The 26069-nt window shown below is 42.3% G+C and overlaps 1 protein-coding gene across 17 annotated transcripts in view; it reads right to left on the bottom strand.

Annotated features, from left to right (window-relative positions):
* Positions 1 to 26069, bottom strand: part of ANK3 (ankyrin 3) — a 462225-nt gene that overhangs the window by 281056 nt on the left and 155100 nt on the right. For 4 of the 17 annotated variants that reach the window (XM_059662636.1, XM_059662633.1, XM_059662638.1 and 1 more), the window contains exon 1: positions 16214 to 16721. The exons of 3 other annotated variants lie outside the window; for them this stretch is intronic. In XM_059662636.1, coding sequence (XP_059518619.1) covers positions 16214 to 16327 — 114 coding nt within the window. In that variant the 5' untranslated portion in view covers positions 16328 to 16721. Of the gene's footprint in view, positions 1 to 16213; positions 16725 to 26069 lie in introns of those variants that run through there. 10 more of the 17 variants (XM_059662634.1, XM_059662635.1, XM_059662639.1 and 7 more) reach the window with 7 other exon arrangements.

Genomic DNA, 26069 nt, shown 5'->3' with positions numbered 1-26069 from the left:
GAAATTGTGTGTTATCTCAATCATGTAATCTGAGTAAAATGTGATTCTCTTGTACATATAACATTTTAGTCATGTAGCTTTATAGTGGCCACCATCAAAGCATTTTCTAACAAAACAATGGCGGATTCCTGCTGACAAAGACATGAGAAGCTAACCTAGATTTTAATTGAGAAGTAGTAAGTTCTTTATGCCTGATTGTGTGCTATTTCCCATTGCCTGATGGTGGGCAACCAGGCCAGGGGCCTCACCAGGTGTGACACTGGTGGGTGGTACAAGTGTCCTTCCCTGGACTCAGGGGGTGGGGGGAGTAGGTGAAAGGAGGAGACAGCTTTGGTAAGTTAAAGTTGAGAATAATCAAAATAAGAAGGCGATTTGAGAATAATCAACACAAAAATATGAGTAAAACACACGATCTAGGAAGTTAAAGAGCCAGAGAGAGAGAGAGAGACAAGCAAAGCAGAGTGATTGGGTCCTTGATGAGATCCTATATAATGAAAGCAGGAATTATTGCCCAAAGCTAAGGTGTATGTACTTTCCTATACATGCAATGTCATGGCACGCGGAGGATCCACTGTGCTTAAACAATCAAGAGATGACAGAAAACTTAGGAAGAAATAACATCCACTGATAACACTAGACATTAATAAATAAGAAATGGACTTCTAGAGGAAAAAGTGATGTCATCATTATCATCAGTGGAAGGCAAGAGCCTTAAAGGAAGCAAATCAGAGGGCTTGAGAGACAGGTGGCAGAGAGGACCTCTCACTCCAACCATATTCTACCAATTTGAATATGCCCTTGAGGAGAGGGGCAGGGTTGCCCCATTTACCACTGAAGTCACGCATTCTGGGAAAACCCTGAGTCCTGGACAAAGCAGGCTGGTTGGGCGCCTCTCCTCTTGGCATTTGAGGGCCACAGTTCTCAAAGAATTTCAGATGAACTAATGAGGCACTAAAAAAAGCAGAGAGTTGTGCAGTGCCAAGGGGGCAGTGCCAAGGGGGCCGAGAATAGGACACTCAGAAATGTAGAGTGATCCTGCTCCAAGGAATGTGTAATCCAGTAGGAGGATGAGGAAACTACTGGAGTTGGGAAGGACTCTCCATCCCACCGGGTCAGGGTCCTCAATAGAAAACAGACAAGGAAAAAGCAGCTGGAATGGCCAACTTACGGGCCTTGCCAAGAGTCAGAATCAAGACTTGTAACTTTGTTCATCTAAAGGTCTTCTTATTCAAGAGACAATAATTCCACGTACAGTATCTTAAGGTTCTTAAGAAATACAAAGAGTTGTAAATGGCTGTGATGGTTAGAAGGAAAGGAAATTGCCTTTGGCTGAGTACCCCAGTGTCTCCGGGGGGATTGGAGACAGGCCTAACAGTTGGAAGGAGAGTGTGGGAAGGAGGTGTGGCAGGCAGAGCAGCACAAAGAACAGTGGTGGGAAAGCAGGGGTACGTTCTGGTGAGGTGAACGTCGAGTTATTCTGACTAGAACTAAGGCCAACTAGTGGATTTGTGATGAATGAGGCTGTAAATGCTGGCTCTTGCTTGAGAATGAAGAGCCTGGAATGCTATGCTAAGGAATCACCGGAAAATGAGAGTGCTGTGATTTAGGGAAAAGATGAGGCCCCATTACCCTCTGTGCCATTTTTCTTAACAAAAATGGAAATCAACTAAAAGTACAAAAAATAAAAGAATCGCCGGATATATTTTGGTACATTCATGATAGAGAATACTACAGATTTTTTAAAAATAGAAATGTATTTTTTTGACATGGACACATGTTCAGATTATATGGTTCATGGAGGGGGGGAAATGAGGTTACAAAATAGGAGGCACCACTATTATCTGATCTTTAACTTTGGGGGGAAAAAAGGAAAGAATGGCAGAGGGGAAAGAAAGTAACGAGAAATAAATGGAAGAGAAAGGAAAGAAAGCAAGGAAAGTAAAAACTAAGTATCTACAGAAAAACACTGGAATAACTTACTTCAAAACTCTAATGGTAATGCTTCCTCTGGGTGATCCTAGCCTCCCTGTGTGGAACATTGTGCCTACAATGGACATCAATTATTTACGTGGTGAGAAACCCTAAGGTATGAGAGCTCACAGAATGCCCTACGATAGGACAAGGAATCAAGCAGGGAGTAAAAGCAACGCAACAGGTATTAATCCTGTCACAAGCTTTGAAAGAAGTCTTCTTTGATTGGACAGTACTATTTAGCAGGAAAACCGGTCTGTCTGTGGTTTGCCTATTTCTCTTTAATTGCCCCTGGGAAATGCATATCACAGACAGTCTCTGAAGCATTCCTGGGAGAGTCACTAAAACTGAACTTTTGCTGAGTGGATTTCACTCTGAAAGTTAAGGGAGCAGCCAGTGGGAGAACTTTAATGGGAATGTAAAGGTAAATCCATTAAGGTCTCCCCAGGAAAAAAAGGACTGGTTTTCCCTCTGTTTAGAAAGCTTTCAAGGAGAAGCCTGCATTGGAGGTGGGATGCTGTGGAACAGGCTGGAGCTGTATTGAGTGATCTTCGGAGAGCCATTGCCCCTCCATAGGACCCAAGCCTTACGCTCCATACCATACTCAACGCTGTCTCTGTAAACTATACTTGTTCCTAATAGGAACAGAAATTTGGCTCTAGGTTTAACTATTTTATTTAGAATATAACACACACACACACGCAATTCATAGGTGTGTGTACATAATGAAATTTTATATATTTTCTCCATATATTTATTTATTTTTACCCCCTACATGTAATTAACTTCAACAAGTTTACTTTCCCCATTTTAAGTGACAGCTCTCACTAAACATGCTGAGCATAAAACAAACTCATTTCTTCCAAATGGACAAGGGAAGGACGCAAGAAGTGGGGAAGTGGGAGGGCTTAACATTTGTTGAATTACTGCACTGCTGGACACTTCATGTTCGATTTAATTTTGTCTAACATCTCTTTCCAACAGGTGTCGTTACGGATGAGGACACAGAGGCTCAGAGTAGTTAAGTAACCAATTTGAGACGACACAGCAAAGAATAACAATGACAAGACTCAAACTCAAGCCTGTGAGACTCCAAAGCTCACGCAGAGGCCCATTCACGCATTCCACGGGGCCTCCAAAAATCAATGTTCCTATTATTTCAGAGACCCAGGCAGCACTTAAAGAAGGGGGGTGGATTAAGCTCTATGTGCAGGCAGATAGACCGTATTAATAATTTAGGTTCCGCTAAAGCTGCAGTGATGCTCTAGGAAAGCAGGTCAAAGCCAAGAATGCCAGGCGCACCTAAGAACACCCTCCCTCCTGACATGCACACAAAATCCCCAGTAATCCACCAGAAATAAAAAAGATAATGCTTATCAGATGTCAAATGGACACATAATTATGTTATTCTTATCCCATGGAAATCCCACTCGGAGAAAGACCAGGATATGGGTTCACACACAACCGAGCAAGAGAAAGCCAGGTTGCCTTCACCACGAGAATGAACGTCTGTGCGAATCAAGGCCAGGACTCACATTCGCCGGGCCATAACACAGTCCACAGAGAAAACACACATGTTAAATGTATTCATGGTCACCCTCACAGATCCAATTTCAGCGAAGATGAACACAATCATCTTTTGAAATGGATCACAGCCTGGATTTGAGGAGGATTATTGGGATAGCTACTTCTACACTAACAAAGACGAGTGAGTGTGTGAACTTCCTATGCCTGAATTACCAGTATTAATATATTAATTCTATCTGGAATAAATGTGCATAATGAAACCGTTTCTTTTTAGATGGCAAAGGACAACTCCAGCTGAGAAGGCAGAGTAAGGCAGGGATCGTTAACAATGGCCATTCTTCAAAGGAAATAAGTGAATTGTATTCAGAATTTTTCAACATCAATATGGTTATCTTCCTGTTATGTAAGGGCAGGCAAATGTATTCTGAGTGTTGACATAGCTAAGTAAATATATTCATTATGCTATTGAGTCGGGTTGCAGTGGCCAACCATTGCACAGAGGGACAGCAGGTCCTCACGGAAGAGGGAGGGCGCAGTGGACAGTGTGGGGAGTCAGTGACCTCAGAATCTTCCAGCACAGCCTCTCTCCTTTACCCCTAACCAGCCAGGAAAGAGGAATGTGGCCAGAAATTATGAGACTGACCATTTTGGGGATTTACTAATAGAAAACAAAATACATTGTTCAAAGATATGGCTTTGGTAAACATTGCTTCCCTAGACTGTTGTAAATCCACACTGCCAAAGTCAATTATGATCTTGTTGTACCTGATTCAAAATTGCTCTGTGCTTTGGAATAATACTTAACATCCCCATGTAACATTTGAAGATGAAAATGTAGAGCTTAAGTCATGCATCACTATTTAAAAAGCATTTCTCATCTGGTATTTATCACATAAAACCAATGACAATAACACTGGTAGCAAAGAGAGGCATAAAAATGATTTAAAAACTGATCAGAAAATGAAAAAAAAAAGCCCTCTCCAGGTGCAAGAATCTTATATGTACAGTAAGTAATGTGTAAGCAGAACAGTGAAATGGGGAAGGTGGGAAGGAGAAGCCTTAGGGTTTGATAGTCATGGATTCAAGCTCTGCTGTTTTTTGCTCACTGTTACTGATAAATTCTAAGCCTTCATATTATCATCTGCAAAATGCAAATAAAACCATCTAGCTCAGAGGGTTCATTTAAGTATTAACAGAGAACAGCGTTTGGCACCTACCAATTATTTTATCGTAAACTAGAGGCCCAATGCACGAATTCATGCACAGGTGGGGTCCCTCAGCCTGGCTGGTGATCGGGCCGATCAGGGCCATCTCACCCAGTCCCTATTGGGGCCAGCTGGCCAGGAGAGGGGGACCGCAGGAGGTTGGTCAGCCAAGGTGAGGGGCTGACTGGGGCTGGCAGGATGGGGATGAGGGGGAAGGGACTGCAGGAGGTTAGCTGGCCAGCCCAATTGGGGCCAATTGGGGCCAGCTGGCATGGGGAGCAGCAGGGGTCCTTTGGGGCTGGCTGGCAGTGGGGTGGAGGAGACTGCAGGAGGTTGGCCCGCCGCAGGAGGTTGACTGCGGGAGTGCACTGACCACCAGGGGGCAGCTCCTGCATTGAGCGTCTGCCCCACAGTGGTCAGTGCGTGTTGTGGTAATGGTTGCTTAGGCTTTTATATATAGATGGCATTCAACACTTGCTGTGGGGTGACTGGCGGGGTGATTGGGGGACCCCTGCTGGCACCCACCTTGGCTGGCCTGGGGCCTGCGTGCTGGGGGCAGCTCCTGTGTTGAGCATCTGCACCCTGGTGGTCAGTGTGCATCATAGCGACCAGTTGTTCCACCGTTCTGTTGATTTGCATGTTAGGCTTTTATTATATAGGATGAAACCTAACACTTGCTAGCAGGTTTCCTATCAATTCAAACTGAGACTCCAATTTTTGCCAACTCCTGTCCCCAAATTAAAGTTTTTGATTCATTGTTCTTATTGTCAAGGGGGAAAAAAGAGTATTATTTCATAAGGCCTAAGAGATATTTCCTATCCTAAGGATGTCTAAAGAATTTTAACATTTTGCTAAGTGAAATAAGTCAGCCAGAGAAAAACAAGTCTCATATCAATTTCACTCATATGTGGTATCTAATGAACAAAATGAACTAACAAGCAAAATAGACTCATAGAGTGCACGCTGACAGCTGTTGGGGAGGTGCTGGAGGGCTGGGGGGTGGGGAGTAGTGAGATAGAGAAAAAAAGAGAAAAACTCCTGGACATGGACAACAGGATGGCAATTGTCGGGGTGGGGGAGTTGGAGTAGAGTATATGGGGTATAAGTGGTGATGGTCGGAGATGTGACTTGGGGGTGAACATACAATACTGAGTACAGATGATGTGTTGTGGAATTGTGTACCTGAAACCTGTATAATTTCACCCCAATAAATTAATAAAAACAACAAAAAAAAGGAATTTTAACATTTTGTCTATGTTATCAGCTGAAGAAGCTTTTTGAAGTTGGTATTAATTTCTTACTACTCCACAAATTGTATTTTAACTTCTAATATAGGATCTGAAAATTAGTCTGTTTTGAGGCCCTTAGTAAGTTAGTTAATGAAACCAGCTTCTTCCACAGCTTCTTTCTCATAAAAATCAGCATGAAATGGAAAGCATCAGCAAACATGTGGGAATATACTCATTTCAAAAACCAAGAAATCAGCCAACACAAAATAATATCACTACTTATAAAAAATACAAACATTTGGGGAATTAATTTTGTCCACGTTTCTGTTAAGGTAGAATGCATTTCAAGTAAATATGTGTTGTGAAAGTGCCTTGAAATTCATTTATTACATCCAGCATTATCACCCTCCTACCTTCTTCCATGCCCCATTGTGTACTTTCTTTTGGAGGGAAGAGAGAATCACAAGGATCCTTTTAGGAATTTTCTAGGGGCAGAAAACCCCAGCATGGCATTCCATGGCCCCGGAAAGATTCATCTCATGGAGCCCTGTATTCCATGCTCTCTCAGTGGTGACCTGGAATGATCTGGGTCTGGTAGGGAATGAGGAGTGAAGGGTGAGAGTTGTAGAGTAACCACAGGGCTGGACATCAGAACGACCTAGGTTTGAATTCCAGCTTTACACTTATGCTCATTGTGCAGCGGTGGGCTTGCTGAAACATTCAGAGTATAATTTGCCTAATAGAGAATTGGGATAATACCACCCATGCATGAAGATTCAATACAACAATCTACTTAAGGCATTCAGTAGAGTGCCTGGCCCACTGTAGTCTCTCAATGGATTTTAGCTCCACAAAGAAGGGGTAAATTCTCCATAAACTTTTGCTGTTGGTTATCTCACTGTACTATCCTTCTTTAAAAGGTGAAAAAAATCAGAGTCTGTAATAAAAATGTCAAAGAAGAGATGATCAGGTTTGAGGTTCAGTTTTTCTATTTGGTTTGGGTAAATGGGAATGTTTAAACACTGATAACTCTAAGGGGCAGTTATTGAACGGGACCAATTTGGGCCAGGGCAGAGTAACTTGCTGTGTCTGATTGAAAATTGTAGAGGCCTTCACAGTGGCAGTCTGAGGAGGTGGGGAGAAGGGAATGTGCTGGGAAAAGAAGGCAGTCAACAGGCCACTTGGTTCTGAAACCGCGTATAAAAGGTGATAACTCTACACTGGTCAGTTATCCTCTGTTCCCTCAGTCTTCAACTATCCTGAAACTGTAAAAATACCACCTCGTTAGTGGCCATGATACCCAGAAAAGGTGAGGAATTGGTTTGGTAATAATATATATGTATATATCTTGTAGACATATTGTACAGATAACTTTTTTCAACAGTAATAATATAAAACCTATGCAGTGGAGATTATTTCATTCTGCCCAAGTAGGTACATCCCCCCCTGTAAGTATTTCAATGTTTATGTCCAAATCTGCAAATAGTTTGTTAAAAAGATGATTTTTTACTTCTTCTATATGTACACATGGTTCTTAAATTTTCCCCAATGTCTACCTAGGCTATCATTTAACTACTCAGAGAAGCTAATTAATAATAGTGTTAATGAATGGAAAATGTACTTAACATATGAGTCTTCAGAAGTATTTCTCAAAATGTCAGATTTAATCCCCAAGGACTGTGGAAAAGTCTGCAAAGAGCTGAACTGCAGGATGAAAAGGGCTGTTTAAGGATGCCAGTCCATTAGTGAAGTTTCATCAAATAATTTTCTGAGTGCTTACTAGGTGTAAAAGTTCTTAAAAGCATTGTTTTATCAGTTCCTTATCCTCATTATTTAGTCACTTGATTATACCCGAGAGCCCATACTGTAAGGGAGGGAAGCTAGAAGGCCTTGCTAAGTACTCCCTTTATGCCTTCATCGTATTTCTACTCCTTACACTGTGCATGCAAGTAACAGATTAATATTCCCATCTGACCAACGTGGAAACTGAGGCTCAATGCTAATAAGTCACAGCTGGGATATGACCTCCCATCTACTAGGAGGCCCAAGGCCCATCCTTTCCATCACCATGACTGTAGTACAGTAAGTCCTCACTTAACGTCATCGACAGGCCCTAAGACTAAGTGGAACATGATATACTAGTAAGGAAACCAATTTTACTATGAACAAGAATGAAGTTCCTACAGCATCCCATCAATGTTATAACAAAACAACGTCATTTGAGGACCCGCTCTATTTAGCTCTCTTTCCACGCTTTCTCCTTATTTTATGCCTGTTTTATTAATGTTTTTAACTCTCTGCTAAGCAAAATTTACCATGTTTTTATACCCTCTTCAACTGTATAGACTTCTTAGAAAACTGTATTTCATTAGGGTAAACTAATACAGTTCATACTGTTGATGTTACAAGGTTTTTCGGGGTACCTACAGATAGATTATAAATGTTTCAGTCACTGGCTTTTAGTTGCTAGAAAGTCTTGGACTTCCTTCCTTCCAACCTCCCTGGCCAAGTTCTCATCCCTGTTCTTTTCTATGCAGTCCATATATCCTTCTCACCTGGTGTTGGTACCAGCTGGCCTTTGTTCTACCACAAGGCAAACTATAGACCTGGCAGATATAAAGGTTAGTCTCTATTCTACCCACTTCAATGGGCTTTATCTAAATTCAAACAGAACTGATGACATGATCTTAATTAGTAGAAGGTCACCTATGACTGAGAAATAACTCACTTGAAACAGCTAAATCTAAATTGAAATCTATACATTTTATAAGCTGCTGCCATATTTGACAATGATGAACCATTCCAACTCATGACACTCCAAGCAACGGACTTCGAACTACAGAGACCTTGGTTCCAAGCCCAACCATTTATGTGACTGAGGCAAGTTATGTAACAAACTTAAACTTATAGGCAAATGCCTCTGCACATGTGGATAACACAATGGCATAGTGGTAACATAAATTCAAATATGAGGAATACAAAAGGCAAAAAGGAGGTCCACCAAAAATATATTCATTTTTTCCTCCGGTCCTTCCCCTAGCTATGTAGAGTGGTATAAGCAGAATCCAAAATAGGGCTGGTAGATAGACCTACAGGTCCCATTCTTATATTACCAGTCCCAGAACAGTTATAGGTACAATGAGGATGCACAACGCACTTTTATTAAATGAACAAATGCAGGTAAAATGAAATGATTAAGCTAAACTTTTCCAATAATATAACTAGAAAGAAAATAAAGCACTTCCAAAGCTTTTCGTAGCTATGTTTAAAGAAAAAGAAGATAACATTTTTCCATATTGACATTCAATAAAACACACACAGTTACACATACACACACAATATCATTTTTCCAGAGGAAAATTAAAGAGACAGAAAAGACCATGGGCCTGAAGAGTAATGAACTAACAGTTTAGTAGCTATAGAATGTCAGTGACAAAACTAACAGAACATTTTAGAATAACATATTCAGATATTAATAAATGTATAACTTACACTTAACAAGATCTTGCACCCTGTTCTTTGAGGGAAGGCAGGGGATGGTGGGGGTAAGGGGGAGAGATCAACCAAAGGACTTGTATGCATGCATATAAGCATAACCAATGAACACAGACAGTAGGGAGAGTGAGGGCACGAGTGGAGTCTGGCGGGGCACTGGGGGGATAAAGACACATATGTAATACCGTAATCAATAAAGAAAAAAAAGAACTTGCACTGGTTATAATGGTAATTGATCAAGAGTAAGAAAGTGTTAAGTTTTTAAAAACTGAACACATAACTTTATTGAGAAAAAATGTACTGTGATAATAGAGAACACAGAGAACCAATCAGCTGACCAGTTTTATTTAATTGCTTCCCTATATCTAAATATCATCGAACATCAAAGGATGAAGGTTTACAGCCATTCCTATGAGTGAACTAAGCCTCCTTGCATCCATCCTCTTCCAAATGGTGAAGAGTGGAGACAGGGCAGCAGCCGGATATACTCCAAGGGCACTTACCAGCCTGGCTTCAGTGACTTGTTGGCACAATTCCTGAAGGCTGAGGTTGGAAATAGTCCACTCATTTTTCTGTTTATTTGCCTGTTCATTATGAACATCAACAACAACAGCAACAACTACCACTGTACGGCTCTTACTTTGTGCCAAGCACTGTCCTAATATTAATTCACTGAAATATCATTACAACACTATGGCTAACTACATACTATTATATTCACTTTGCAGGTGAAAAGAATGAGGCACCAAGAGGTTTAAATAGCTTCCCCAAGGTCACACCTGTGAAATGACAGTGCCAGCACCTGAATTTAGACAATCTCACTCTATAGCAGTGATGGCGAACCTATGACACGCATGTCAGAGGTGACACGCGAACTCATTTTTTTGATTGATTTTTCTTTGTTAAATAGCATTTAAATATATAAAATAAATATCAAAAATATAAATCTTTGTTTTACTATGGTTGCAAATATCAAAAAATTTCTATATGTGACATTGCACCAGAGTTAAGTTAGGGTTTTTCAAAATGCTGACACGCCGAGCTCAAAAGGTTCACCATGACTGCTCTATAGTCTACATTCTTAGTCATTACATTATATTGCCTCTCCCATCCATCCATCTCTCCGTCCGTCCGTCCATCCATCCATCCATCCATCCATCTACCCACCCACTCCCTCTCCCTTCTTCCCACTCTTTTCTACCACCTACTTTTCACCCATCTACCTATTCTGCAAGCCCTAGTAGGTGGCAGTAGGTGATTATAATACCACCTCCACCTCAAGGAGCTCATAGTCTCTTGGGTGAGGCATACATGTAAACACGTAATTACAGTGTAGAATATCAAATATGCTGATAGACTCCAGTTCTCTGGGGAGCCTGCTTTCTCTATGTGGTTGGCAGAGCAGGAAACAGGAGGTTCCCTTCATCTCATATGGATACACACAATCATCTCCCCCTCAAAGCCCAGCTGCTCAGTATAAAATCTCACCCTGCCTGGCATCTTACATCACAGATGCCAAGATACCTAGGTAAGTAGGCCTGGGGAAAGCCTGTACCATGGCAGGAGGCAGGAAGCACCAAGACTCTCTATTAAGAGATAATACTCAGTAGTTTTTATCTCCTGAAATCTATTCTAAAATCCTTAAAATGCTTTTATCCTGAAAGAAACTGCTCGAGTTGCATTACAATAAACCTGGTCGTTAAATACAGATTCCAAAGTCCAGTGACCCAAGGTTAAGTCTCGGTCCACTACTTACTGGGTGTATGACCTCAGAAAAGTTATTCATGCTCTTTACGCCTTGGTTTTAGCTGTGAAAAATGGGGATGAAAATAACACCTGCCTCATAGAAAAATTGTGAGAAAAAAAATAGGGTAATCCATGGGAATCACTCTGCACACTGCTGGCTGACAGCAAGCACGTGACGCTGCTGTGCGGTTGTTATAGCAACATGTCTCTGAGGATCTGAAGTTCTAGTGTTGGTCATTTTTTATTTCATTTTTCAAAAGAAAATAAATTCTTAAGGTAAAACATTAACTACATACACTGTATAATATCATAGTTAAGACCACAAGCCAGAGAGGCTATTCAAATTGAAATCTCAGCTCCACCACCGATTACTGTAGAAACTTTGAAGGAAGAGCTTAAGTGCTTATGCCTCAGTTCCCTCATCTATAACCTGGGGATAATAAAAATACTTTCCTGGTACATTCTGAGTGGTCAATAAATGTCCTGGGAGAACAGACACCAATCCAGGAAACTTAATTCTCCATCTTCCACTTCAAGCCAGGAATTTGGCAGTTACCCTAGAATCTGATCACTCCCTCTCACATCCTACACACAGCCATTGCCAAGTTCTATTGCATCTTCCCCTAAATATCTCTTGTGTGCGACACCCTCTTACCACTGGCAGTCTTTGCTGGGTTCCGACGCTCAGTATTTGAGCCTGTATCACCATCACTCCTTCCTGACTGCTCTCCTAAATGCTGCCTTCAACACTGATGCTTGAGTGATGCTTCTACCATTAAACTATTCAATCTCCTAGTCCTATCACCCCCATGAATCAGTTTCGGCCCCTCCCTCATTTGAGCAGGATAATCCCAACCCTGTAAAATCACCTGGCCCCTGACTATTTTTCAGCCCTTTTTCCTGCCGTACACTCAAGTCCCCTCTTTTCTAGGTATTCCAAGAACAATGTTTGCTTTCCTCACACCAATGTTCCCTCTACTTCCATCATTTAGAAATGGGACTCCTGTCCTGCTTGTCTATCTCGTCCACTCTCCCTCTGAGGCTCACCTTCACTAAAAACCTCCTCTGAACCCATCTGAGTTGAATTCTTTCTGTGAGTTCCTGTGGCTCCCTCTTCATACTCTGGGTAGGGAACTAAATAGTGCACTTATCTTTCTCCTCCCTCTGCAGGTACTAATGTACTGTTATAACCATGCCTTGTTCAGCTTTGTCTTCAACAATTAATGTGATGCCTGATCCACAGAAGTCATTCAATAAATGTTTGTAGAAAAAGTGGAGCAATGAATATTCATTCCTGCTCTGTCACAGAATAGCTGTATGAGTTTGACACCAATCGTAGAATTGCCATTTTATCTCAGTATATCCCTGTGTCAGTCATGTATATAAAAAGGGGACTCCATAAATGCTTCTTTTTTTAGAATAAATTTCCTTAGGTCACCTCAAAGGTTTTCTTGTTTGTTGTTGTTTTATTGACAGGACATCCTATAAGCACACATGCATACATAATAAAAACATTTATTGAATAAATGAAGGTCAATTCTCCTAAAACTTCTCACTACTGAAACATTTTAGTTTATATAAAGAGGGCAAAACACATAGGTAAGTGGCACCAGAAGCCAGTGGCAACAAGGGAAGGGCAGGGGCTGAAGAGCGTTCATGACTTCTAATGCTCATGGGCTCATGGTAGCTGGGCCATCTACTGCCCAACACCTGTTAGCTGGGGCCCTGCTGGGTGCAGGAGATACAAAGAATTACTCTCTACAAGCTGCTTAGTGAGAGCCTGGATCCGATATTAACACACCCAAAGGCATCTGCCTACCTTTGGCACGCCTCCCCTTGCTGCCAACCTAAGTAGCCCACCAGGAAAGGAGAGTAAAAGGGAAAAATATATCAGGAACAGGAAGAGCAATAGGAATGTGTGGGCAAGAGATTTGTAAATGCAGAAGTTAAGAAACTTTTAAGCTAGATACTCATTGTAACTTTTTTTTTTTTGCTTTAAGCTAGATAATTTGGTAATAAAAAGATTAAGGGTTCATCTACTTAGATGTGTTTATTTTTTAACCAATAGGAAGATTTCCTTTTTTTTGTTTGTTTTTAATCATCACCAGAAGCTATCTATCTATCTCTCTCTCTTTAAAGAGAGAGTAGAAGGGAGGGGGCGGGGGAGAGGCAGAGAAAGAAAGAAAGAGAGAGAGAGAGAGAGAGAGAGAGAGAGAGAGAGAGAGAGAGAAACATCAATGTGAGAGCCTCCCATACTTGCCCCAACCAGGGCGGGAAATTGAGCCTGCAACCGAGGTATATGCCCTTGCCCGGAATTGAACCTGGGACCCTTCAGTCTGCGGGGTCGATGCTCTACCCACTGACCCATACTGGCTAGGGCAGATTTCCTTTCCTTGACACTAATGTGGTGCCAAGAATAAAACACATCATTATTAAAATTCAACTAATTATAAATTCCTATAAGTTTCCTATTTTTTTCACTGATAATAACTTATTCATGGTTATCAATATTCATAATAGGGTTTTTACAAAACTTCTGAAATGTGAATTCTAGGCTAAATGTTATAGTTTGGTTATAATCCTTGGTAATATCCCATACTGTATGATGCTGTGTCATGGAGCTATAAAAAAGATTCATCTGGGGCTTACTCAAACCTGAATTGCAGGGACACCATGAACCAAATGTCTTCTTTTAGAAATTAGACGGTCTATAAGTTTTTCCTAAACTTTTCCATTTTGTGACTTTATGAGAATACTCACTATTACTTTTATGTAATTCAAAGATCCTAGAAGGTATTTCTGCATATGAGCAAGAGTATCTATTCCCATAATAACCCACAGAATATTTAAAATCACCTTTTGCAATTGACATGGGGGCTACAATATAGAGCAAAGTAACCCACATGCCTTAATTGTGATCCTAGAAAAAGGTAGAAAAAAGAAATGCCACATCAAAACAGTTCACTTTGTAGGGAATAAGAGTTATAAATGCTATACCGCTGAAAGGAATCTAGGGAAGATACTTGTATCCTCCGACTAATCCTACCTTAACTTTGTACATAAAAAGGAGTCCATAAAATATCCATACCTCATTTGACTATGACTATTAAATGTCCCCTAATACATGTAGCGTTGATAGGAAATATCCACTTTATACTGTGTTAAAAATTAACGAGTACAACAGCAATGGGGATTGATCCACTTTTTGGATCTACTCTGAGTGTCCTGAAAACAAAACACTGAAATCTGCTTGCACACTGACAATAGCGATATTGATATTCCCCCATGTTCCCTTCTGGTTGCTAAGAGATTGACATCAGGCAGACTCTGTTGTACTCCTAACAAAGCATTTTGGTCCACAAAGCATTTGCTTCAGCTCAGTGGAGTCCAGAAACTCCGTTTGCCTCACTCCGTCCTATTGGCTTCCAGGGGCCCAGGCACCGGGGCAACAGGCCTCCTCTGCTGCTGGGGGAACTGCTGTGCATCACCTGGCTCAGCTAACGACTTACAGAGGCAATGACGACACCATGTCCTTATACACATAGATGTACCTTTCCTCATGTTTCTCAGAAGCCAGTTTATCATGATGAGGGTGGGCAGAGGTGTGTGGAGGGTGGAAATCAATAGTGACCTACACACAGACAAACCTAAGGCAATACAATCAGGCCAGAACCTAGCAAAATATGGCAATTTCATAACAGCCCCCACTGTATGAGGCTTTGAAATATGCCGGCACAGAATTTCCTAACCTAAGTTTGAACTTCTGTGAAATATGTTTAAGAAGTTTATTGACAAGAATACGGAAGTGGGAACTACCTAAATTCATCACCTTGCGACAAAGCAACTGCAGCCCTCCAAACTCACTCTCGTGAAGTCCGCCATGTAACAAAAGGCGGAGGTGACTTCTATAGATCCCAACTCTAAAGAAAATGGCAAAGGCACCAACAATATTCACGGCTGCCCCCGAGGAGAGAGGCTCATGGGGCGGGTGAAATCTGCATGTCATTTAGGAAGCACATGCACCACTGCTCGGAGCAAATGAAGATGATCTTTCCCTCGGGAATTCTCACAAAGAGACATAAAAATGGTTTATGACCCGGCTTCTGTATTCAGACCACAGAGTTTCCATCAATTTTTATTCATTGCCATGGAAGAAAATTGCTTTGGGGCCCCTCTCCCGGGCCGGTACCTAGGAGTCATATTTAAGGGCACAGCCACCCAACACTCAGTAATCAAACACCACTGACCTAGAAGATTCCTATTTTTTGCCCTGCCTGAGAATATCGGTAGGCGATGATCAATGCCCAGGCTTTGATTGAAAGCAATCGGTGTTGAAGGTTGCCAGTCCCTGCCAAATCATGGGAATCCCTACATTCAAGTTCATCACTCTCACCCGGCAGAGAAAAAACAAGCCCCTGTGGTTTTAGCTGTATTTAACAAAAGAAAGTTATTTCTAGCAGCTTCTTCTCATTGCACAACCTGACGAAAAGCACCCCATCGCAATAAGAGGCAGAAGGGAAGAAAAGGGGGGGGGAAAGAACAAACGCAAAGCAGGAAATGACTGCTTCTGCTACCTCCTTCAGGGCACAGATCTGCCTGAGCCACACACATGTGACACAGTTCTAGCACAAAAGCTCCCTTTCCGAGGACAGACCTCTCAGAAGCCAAAGCCTGGCTGCCTGGCCTCTCCCTCAAGCCCAAGTCCCCGCAGTCCATGTAACCTTGGCTGGGCTGCAAAGAAACTACTTTGAACTCCCGTGCACACCTTTCTGTGTCATGGAAACATGCCGGTGCCTGTGCAGAGTGAAAGCACCCCTTCCTTCCGCATCAGCACTGCAATCACCCCACGCGGGGCAGGCTCTCCCCTCGCCTTGCCCATCCGTCGGCCATAGGACTGTATCATCTGTTCCCAATTTACACACCCAGTTCCCACTCCACACAGCATGCAGAAAGAGCCCTTCCTGCTTCTCACGTTTGCGGGGAAGAGAGGAAAAGAGAAAAGAGGCCAGGCAAGATGTGTGCCCTGGCGCACATAGCTACCTTTTTCTTCCGATCCCGGGACCGTTTGCGGTGTTTCCTTTTTTTCTCGGTCTCTTCCTCGGCATTGATTTCTAAATCCCTGTTTTTCTTTAACTGTGAGGCCGCATGAGCCATAATGCATGGAAAAGGATCCTCTCAGGCAGGCAGGGCTTCCCGGTAAAAGGTGATATCCTCAGGCACCTCTGATCAGGCTCGCAGCAGCCTTCCCATCACGGGAGAGAAACCTCTCACTAGAAGCAGGAAGACTTCCAAAATGCCAAGATGCTGTGGATGCTGAAGCTTTTAAAAACCCAGAGGACGGTTTCCAGGTTTCATCCTACACCTTCCTCTACCTGAACCTTCCCACGAGGGTGCAGCCATTGTAATGCATGGACCGGAGTGGAGAGACAGCTGGGACAGAGGAAGCTGTATTATGGCTGTGTCCCCTGCCACCAGCTGGAAGTGTCTAAGTGATTCCTCGGAAGGGGGAACGCTGCAAAGGATGCTTCTCCGGAGGGAAAAAATCAAGAGTCACCACTCATGCAGGAGCAGCAACCCAGCACTGATTCTGAAAACCTATTTTAGAATCCTGCGAGAAAAAGACAGGGCTGCAATTTAAGCCTCACCACTAGATCTGCACAGAGCATAATTTAACCCGTGGCAGAATGGAGCGGTTCCTACTTCAGCTTAACTGCTGATGGTGACAAAATATCTGAAATGAGATTTCACAAAATACACGAAATTTGGCGGTGGGGATCCCGACTGCATTATGGGGAAAACAATGCATGCATTGCTGGTCTCCACAGTGCATCCTTTATGCTGAACTATGAGCCTACATGCATTTTGAGGGAGAGGACTACAGAAGGGCCTGTTGTCTTTTAAAAACAACATGCTGATTACAACACATCACACAGGGAGACGTGCGCATGTTGGTGTATGGAACAGATGCCTGATTCAGAGCAGCTCCCCAGGACTCGCCTCGCATGCGCTCCGAGGGTCAGAGGACGGGGGACCTGGGCTGTAATCAGGGTTTCTGAGTCGCTGAAATGCAGATTGGCTTTCATGTTGGGGTTTGCTTCAATCACCTTACTATTTCTGCCACCTGAGTCCTCAATGACTGCAGCCTCTGAATATTCATGATGTGAAGTGAAGCAGCAGCAATGCACAAGGCCTGCTGGGGTATCTTCCGCTAGGCTGCACGCACTGGAAGAAATGTAATAAGTCAGGACTATTCACACACACACGCACACACACACACACACACACACACACAGTATTCACATGGCTTTAGCGAGAAATGACTGAAATATCAGACTGGACCTATATTTGGGTCCCGATAAGAAGCCCTACATTCACTGAGAAAATGAGCAGAATAATAAAAAAAAAAGATGATGATTTTGTTGAAAACTATGTGTGCTTCCAATACCCAAAGTCCAGAACTTTGGGAATCAGTGCATTTGACTCTGCAGGGCTGACGGATGCAGGGTGTGAGGCCAGAGCGAAAGGTCCAAAGGGGGTGTGGGGGCTTCTCTGGAGCTGCTGTTCACCGACTTCACAAAGAGCCCCAAGCGTGAGTTCCCGCAAGCAACTACACACTGTACTTCTGATTTGGAAGGCACTTCCCCTCATAAGGGGCATCGCAATCTCTGCCAGGCAGCGAGAGGGGAAGGAAGGGAAAGGTATGGGGGCCATGGCCATTGCAGTCCCACTGCAAGTGGACTGCACTCTCCTCTCGGCCTCACTGTGACCCACATGAAAACCACTCTGGTCAAATAGTTCCTGAGGACCTACTGTGTGCACAGGTGCTCCTGTTCTTACTTCCCCCCAGAAACTCCCTTCAGGAAGAAAGCGTCCCAGAAAGGTTCTCATTGCCCATGGAACCATCGCCGGACAGAAAGGACGGGAAAATGAAGGTGTGGAATTAAATGAAACTCAGATCCGAAAGCAACAAACCATATTGGGATCTTCATAGAAAAATAAGTTTTTCTACCAGGATTTTTTAATTCTAAGAGTAATAGGATGGAGAAAAGAAAAAACAAATCAAAACTTTGGTATGCTTTCTTCCTGTGTATAATCATCCCGTACTTTTGCGGAACATTCATCCAATTTCATTCCTTATTCTCTGCAACTTGAAGAGGACGGCCAGCTAAAAACCTGGCTGGTGCCCCACTGGCTCTGGACCTTCTTTTTTCTTCCTTTATAGACACTAATGAGACTTTAAAATATGTTTCTAAGTATGCCTGATCAAGGTTAACTTGTCCACCTGCGGCTGGCACAGCTATACTTTCCCATTGACCTCTCCCAGCCAGAGCGTAGCTGGCTACTAGAAAAACAGGCCACAGGTATTTTTCAACACACTTCTCTCTAGAATAATTCTTTGCCTCCCCAGAATGTTCAGAAGTTGAGAATCCATCGCCAATTTTAAGCTGTCATAATAGGAATTTTTTTTTTGTTCTGCTGGATTTGCAGTATGTCAGTAAGTGGTTGATCATCTAATCTAAGCTTGTTTAGATTTTCTTTTGTACAGAAAACGTGGACATTTGTCCTCCATGTTGAAACCAGAAGAACTTCTAAGAATGACCGTGCCAAGGTAGGCAGCCCTTTAAGTCCAGGATTGAGATTGTGATGTTACTACGGTCTTAGTAGTGCCTTTCTCCTTACCCAGTGTGTGCCCTGACAGGTAACTCTCAAGCTCCCTGCGTACTTATTCTCAACACAAAGACATTTATACAAGAGAGCCACAAATATTTTTTCCTTCTAAACTGAATGGACAGTTCTGCCAATAATTCTAGTAAGCGAGTCCTTATAATAGCTGAAACTGAACAATATAAAGAGCCTTTAAACACTTTGCTGTTTGAAGATTTAGAAAACTTTTCCACTTAAGCCTCAAGAGTCCATTCTCTCCTGGGAAATTACAGAATTAGAGTGAATCTTCAAAGTAAAAATGACTGTCCAGCTGTCGCTGAGCAAGCAGCAGGTCTCTGACAGTAAGGAGGAGGAGCGACAGAAATGGCATTATAGCAAGCACCCCATCTGAAGCAAGGCTCAGTGGTCCAATGGTCACCCCTATACAGGGGACTCTCCTACTCCTACCCCTGCCATTGGCCACGAGGGTGTAATGGGCAGGACTTACCCAGGAAGGCGACGGCTATGCATGGAGTGTCAAAGCTGTTGAAAGTTAAGGAAAAACAATCTGTTCTGTTTGTCTTTTTTTAAAAAAAAGTTCCAGGTTCAATAATTCTGAAGCAATCCTTTCAAAATAATTTAAAAGAGTGATCTTTCAAACTTTTGCTAGCTGCAGACATTTTTCTTGGATAAGTCCTATAGGAAAGGCAGTTATGATAAATATAACAGCCGAGCTGCTTGGCTGAATTGAAACAGTGGTTTCCCAGAGCCCCAGCTTCCTGGCTCCTGACCCTTCCTCCAGAAGGTAGTCTGGGTGAGCACAATTTGAAAACCAGCACTCGGCAGACAGGACAAGTCCTGGTCTTCTCCGGGCTCGCCTTTGTCACCAGAAGTGACATCAAACAGTGACGACTCCTGTTAAATGTTTCCTTATGAGTTGGTCCCAAATAATTCCTGATTTCTTAGCAGAAGCAACAAGTTTCACCTAGAATATTTCCTGTCTGTGCATTATTACAGCATAAAACCAGTACAGAAAAATAAAAATCACTTTCCCGTTTGCCATCTATACAGTAATGTTTACACTGTAAATACTTTCTAATCCAGAAATAAAAAAATTATAACTAAGCATTCCACTGAAATAAAACTAAATCAATTCACTGGGATGTTTTACAAACTGTAGAGACCACAGCCAGGGAAAAGTTGCCCCCTCGATTTAACATACACCTTGCCAGGATCTTAAATCAAAGTTTGACTCTGACTTGAGCCAATTAATAACTTGACTACTCTTGGCTGCCGTTTTAAATTGTGTCTCCACATTGTTGAGCTGAGCGGACACACAAATAAGAACACAGGTGATGTCTATGGAGATGATACTGTCACTTGGTAAAACGATATGACATGGCGACGCAGGGAAGTGGAAAATGGAGAATACACAGAAGAAAAGATCAGAAAAAGAGAAATGGTTCCCATCTGCCAGGGAAGCCACACCTTTCTGCCCCCGCCCCCAGCTCCGGGTAATGAGGAAAGCGCATGTTTTGATGGAATGGAAACTATCTTATGCTGCACCCACTTCACTTTTCCCAGAAGCAGAGCATCCTCGCCATAGGAGACAGTCACAATATTTTTCCTTCACAAAGAAAAAATGGAGCCATCGTCATTTCATGAACGTTGGCATCCGAGATAAAGATGACGCCGAGAGAACCTGCGCAGCGTCTGAACACGCTGGGGACAGAAAGGAAACACGCAGTAAACCTGCCAATGGTTACAAGTGACAGAAAGACACTTGGGAAATTCTCAGTTTATAGTCATGTATTATTCTTCATCTTCAGATGAGACAAGTGGAGTCCTTAAAAAAGGGGAGGGGAACTGTGACTAGAAAACACTGGGGGACTGGTGGTCCTTTCCATGTTCTTTGGAGGGTGGCCCCTTTGGATAAGTAGGCACTGGCCTCGGTTCCAGCTGGCGTAGCACAGGGTCTGTCCTCCGTTCCTGGAGCAGACTGTCTGTCCAACTAACCGGCCTGACCTCAGCGCTGGAGAGCCAGGTGGCCGCAGCTGCCAGCTGCTTCTGTGACCTCACATGAGCGCCTGGGGACAGGCACACGGGAGAGCTTCCCAGAGATCTATCACGCCCACGTTCTCCGGCAGAAAGAAGGGGGCTCATTCACCACACAGGGGAGATCCCCCAAAGCACCTCCTGCACTGTCTGACCCCAACATGCCAAGCAGAGCGCTGGGAGCAAAGCCTGCACCTAAGTGGTAGGCAGATGAAATGTACTGGACAAGCCACTTCCTCTCGATCCTACAGAAGGAGGGAGCTGGACCAGATGCCTTCGAAGACAATCTCCCATGAATCCAAAATGCTGGGATGTGAGGTGACAGAAGGCTGTGGGTGCTTGGAAATAAAGGAAGACGTGGAAGAAAGATTTATTTAAAAAGGAGCTTATAATCTGTGCAGGTCAACACAGTAGCCACCGGCCATACTGAGTAGTATTGGGCACTGAAATGTGAACATGTGGCTGCAGACATGAGTTGTTAATTTCATTTAAAATTTTAAAGTCAAACACAGACACAATTGAGACACTGAAACACATTAAAGTGTGTTTGGAACAATTTGGATTTGTGAATCTATTTTTTAAAAATTAGATTTTGTGAAATAAAATACAGATCTGGTATTTCCCATGATAATTTAGCATCCCAACTGAGGTATAAAATACACACTAGATTTTAGGACTATGACAAAATGCAATGTAAAATATCTCAGTAATTATTGTACATACTGACTCATGCTAAAATGAGAATATTGTGGATACAAGAAGTTAAATAAAATACATTAATTTCATTTTTAAAAACTTTAAATGTGGCTACTAGAAATTTGAAATACATGTGGCTTACATTATATTTTCATGGGACAACGCTAGTCTATATAAACAGTTTATATTAACAAATAGAAAGCCTAACTTTCCAGAAATTATCTTCCTGACGGTAGATAATTCCACAAACAAGCATTGGAAGCCACATGGCCAGTCATTGTGCTTCCTGTTGGAAAAGGTGAAGCACAAAAAGAAAGCATGTTCTCAGGCACCTTGTGCCAAAAGCCGCCTTCATGCACTCATGGCATGAACTCACTCCACTGGTCACCATGTTCAGTACCTGGGACATGAGACTTGGTCCCTGCCCTCAAGTAATCAAGGGGGCAGAGAGACAAGTAAATCAACAATTACAACACACGTACAAGTGCTATGGAAGCACAGGCGGGAGCATATGAAAGAGAATGAAGTGGTCAGCACTCACTCAGTGTTTCCAGGTCAGGTATGAAGTCTTTCTTCCCCATCCATAGAATTTACAATTTCACAGTTCAACCCCTTATAACCTAGTCCACCTGGCCAACTGCCCGAGCACTGAACAGGTCATATGGAATTCTATTCACCACCCAGGCACATGATGGGCACAGTGATACAATGGTGAATAAGACAGACAAGGCCCCACTTTCTGCAGTTTCCAACCTTCTGGGTAGAAATCTAGGGGAGTAAACAAGTGAACACCATGGAAAGAAGATAATTTCAGATAGTAACAAGCGTTATGCAGAACATAAAGCAGTATGACAACAGAAAGTGAGTAGATGGGGAACAACTGCTCATGGACACTGCTTCTTTCCATTTTTAGATTTTCCAAGAAAAGTAAATACAGATAGTGACCAGGCAATTGAGTTGAGCTTTCCATTCTATTCGGGTAGTAATTCTCCCAAAATAGCCTTCTAAACCGAGACACTGATTACAGGTACTGACAGTGAGTGTGAAAGGTTCTCAAGCAATGTGATCGATAAACAATAGATATACAACTCTTCCAAAAGATTGATAGAGTATGTCCACCAAGTAGTGAAATAAAATTTTTTATGTATCTTCTGGAGATAAGTCCCGTTTCATACCAAACATAACATCTATACTAATAAAAGCCTATGTGGTCATCATGCCCTCACACTGTGATGCTTTCACACTGTAACAATCCATCACCAGGAGGCTGTGTGTGCAATGGGCGTGCATGGGTGGGCAGGGCTGCGTGTGTGACTTGGCTCACAGGGATGAGCGGGGACTTGACACTCCGCGCAGAGGCAGGACCCCCGGCTCCAGTCTACCACTTTTGGGCAATCCATTGAGGAGCCTCGGATGGGTGGGCAAGTCCTACCTCTGGAAAGATTGATTGTGGGGCTCCCTGCACTGTGAGAGGGCACAGGCCAGGCTGGGGAACACCCCCCTTCCCCCCCCCCTCAGTGCACAAATTTTGTGCACCAGCCCTCTAGTATTCTATAAAATATTATAGATTTGATATTTCACTAAATGTATTCTTTATTTATATATTTAGTTATTTTTATTTATTGATTTTTACACAGAGAGAGGAAGGGAAAAAGAGAAACATCCATTTGTTGTTCCACTTATTTATGCATTCATTGATTGATGCTTGTATGTGCCCTGACCGGGGGTTGAATTCACAACCTTTGCACATTGGGAAGAAACTCTAACCAACTGAGCTTCCCATCCAGGGCTACGTTTTTATATAACAGTCATACTTAATGTGACCCAAAGGAAAGATAATGCAAGCAAGTAAGGGAAAACAGGTCTTCCTCCAACCTTGTTACAAGAAGTCCCTTACCCTTCCTGGTTCCTTGGTTCCACATCTGTAAAAGAATTTCTAAAGTCTCTCTGAGCACTCACACTCTGTGACACTGAGATATGATCACAGTCAGAATGCAATCACTGATTTACGCATTCTCCTGCTGGTGTGTTCTGATCCAGCTATAAGGAAAGTAAGTTCATGTTCACAATCTTTGTTTTAAGAGGCAACTAAAAGTCAAAGGTATGGAGGAAAGAGGATTTGAAGATTGAGGAAACTGCTGGCCTACTCCGCGATCACTTGCCGGCCCTGTAAATGAGGGATGGGGTGGAGCACCTAAGAAAGCAAAGGTTCTTAGTTTTAGAAAATGAAGTATCTGATTAGGCTGGTTCATGAGGTCATCTTATAGGTGCTGAGGGGAGGGTAACAACTAAACACTGTGCCGAAGGCTATACAGTAAATCAGTCAAATATTCAAACAAACTCAGGTAATAATTCTTTGTTATATTGTGGGTCATTTTAACCATGCAGAAATTTATGTCTGACAAAGAAAAAAGAAGTAACATCCTATTTTCTTGGATTTGGCTCTGACTTCTCTGACTTACTGCCACAGAAAGAGCTACTTGCAGAGTCTACAGCCTCTTCCTTCTGTGAAATTGAAGTAACACTACATGCTTCCTACCAGTATGTTTCAATAGCAAATGCCTGTGAAACAATGTGATCACCACAAAAGACAAAAACAGTACACACAAACATGCGGCGTTATTAAGGGGGTGGAATGCCACACAGACTGGCACTCAGGGTCCCCAAGTGCATTTAGGATTCCTCTTCTTCCTACCTATCTTACCTTACTACTTAAGTCTTGGTAGTTTTTTTTTTTATTTCATGTTGCTTCAGAAGGCCAATTGTAAATCAGAGTAAGCTCCTTTTTACTTAGCTTCCTATTGTATCATGTCAGGATATAAAGAGAAGAGTCAGTCAAGTTTGAATATTCGTAACATCTTGTTTAGGATATAGGGTATATTGTTTTGGGGGGTAGAAAGTTATGAAGCCCTTTAAAAAAAGATAATAAAAGTTGAGAACGATTTTTTTATTCTTTTCCAATTTCTCTTTTTTACAAAAACAGCAGGGCCGGGGGGATCTCTCTTCGAATACTGTGAGGTATGGCTTGAGTCAGACAGATTTTATCCTAGTCATTTTCGTATCTCTAAGGCAGGGGTCAGCAAACATTTTTGCAAAGGGCCAGGTAGTAAATATTTTGGGCTCTGCCGGTCACATGGTCTCTGTGGCAACTACTCGCCTTTGCTGTAGTAGCACAAGAGCAGCCAGAGCACCGAGAGGAATGAACACAGCTATGATCCAACCGACTTTAATGGATACTGCAGTTGGAATTCCATATTATTTTCACATCATCAAATACTTTTCTTCTTCTGGTTTGTTTTCAACCATTCAAAAATAAATATCATTATATACATTGCTAGCTATACAAAAACGAGGCTAGATTTGAGCCCACGGCCATAATTTGCAGACCCCTCTTCTAAGGCATCATATGTTCTGAGGGTCTCCAAGAAAGAGAATGAATGGACAGTAGGGTCAAAATCCTATTGATGCTTGGAATATCCATGTACATATGCATGCACATGTACATACATATGCATATGTGTGCATGCATGTAAGTACACGTGTGTATATGAATGTGTATTTACGTAATCCCCACGGAAAGCTATCCTTTATATTTTAACCTGTCATTTGAGTGATGGAATGTTACTATGAATATTTTCTCTACTATGCAAGATAAGTCAAATATCTTTATTAAGTCACTCAGTAACAAATATTTATTAGGCAATTCCTTTATTGAAGTAGCACATGTATTTAAGACACCTAAATTCAACAAGTGTTCCTCGAGTGATGGTGAGTAAGACCAATTTTAAGTAGTGCAGCTGATTCCATATTGCCCTTCTATTTGATTGGCAACTGTCCTAGAGTGAGCCCCCACCCAGTAGGACCACAAACAAGCTATTCTCTATGCAATGTGCAGAACATCTGGCTCACTGGGTTCTATTTCCTCCCCTGGGGTGGGGCCAGGACAGAAGTTCTTGCTCTGTATTTTAATTTACTGTTCTACTCTACATATGTCCTAGGACAGTGGTTCTCAACCTTCCTAATGCTGCGACCCTTTAATACAGTTCCTCATGTTGTGGTGACCCCCAACCATAAAATTATTTTCGTTGCTACTTCATAACTGTAATTTTGCTACTGTTATGAGTCGTAATGTAAATATCTGATATGCAGGATGTATTTTCATTGTTAAAAATTGAACATAACAGAAGGATAGTGATTAATCTCAAAAATATGTAATTATATATGTGTTTTCTGATGGTCTTAGGCGACCCCTGTGAAAGGGTCGTTCGACCCCCAAAGGGGTTGCGACCCACAGGTTGAGAACAGCTGACCTAGGAGATTCCTTCCATTCCTTTGTAGAGCAAGGCACAGGGATAAACAAATATTTATGGAGTATCTCCCATATTTCTAACCCTGTGCTAATCCTAATGGAAATTAAACAGAAAATGCATAACCTTTTAAAAAATATCTGAATCATGATTACAGACTTACATGCTTCCTTTGGGTATTATTTTATTAAATT

Source organism: Myotis daubentonii, chromosome 13, assembly GCF_963259705.1.
Source record: "Myotis daubentonii chromosome 13, mMyoDau2.1, whole genome shotgun sequence".
Taxonomy (NCBI): Eukaryota; Metazoa; Chordata; class Mammalia; order Chiroptera; family Vespertilionidae; genus Myotis; species Myotis daubentonii.
The sequence above is the reverse complement of the archived record's forward strand: the minus strand, read 5'-3'. Positions and strand labels throughout refer to the sequence as shown.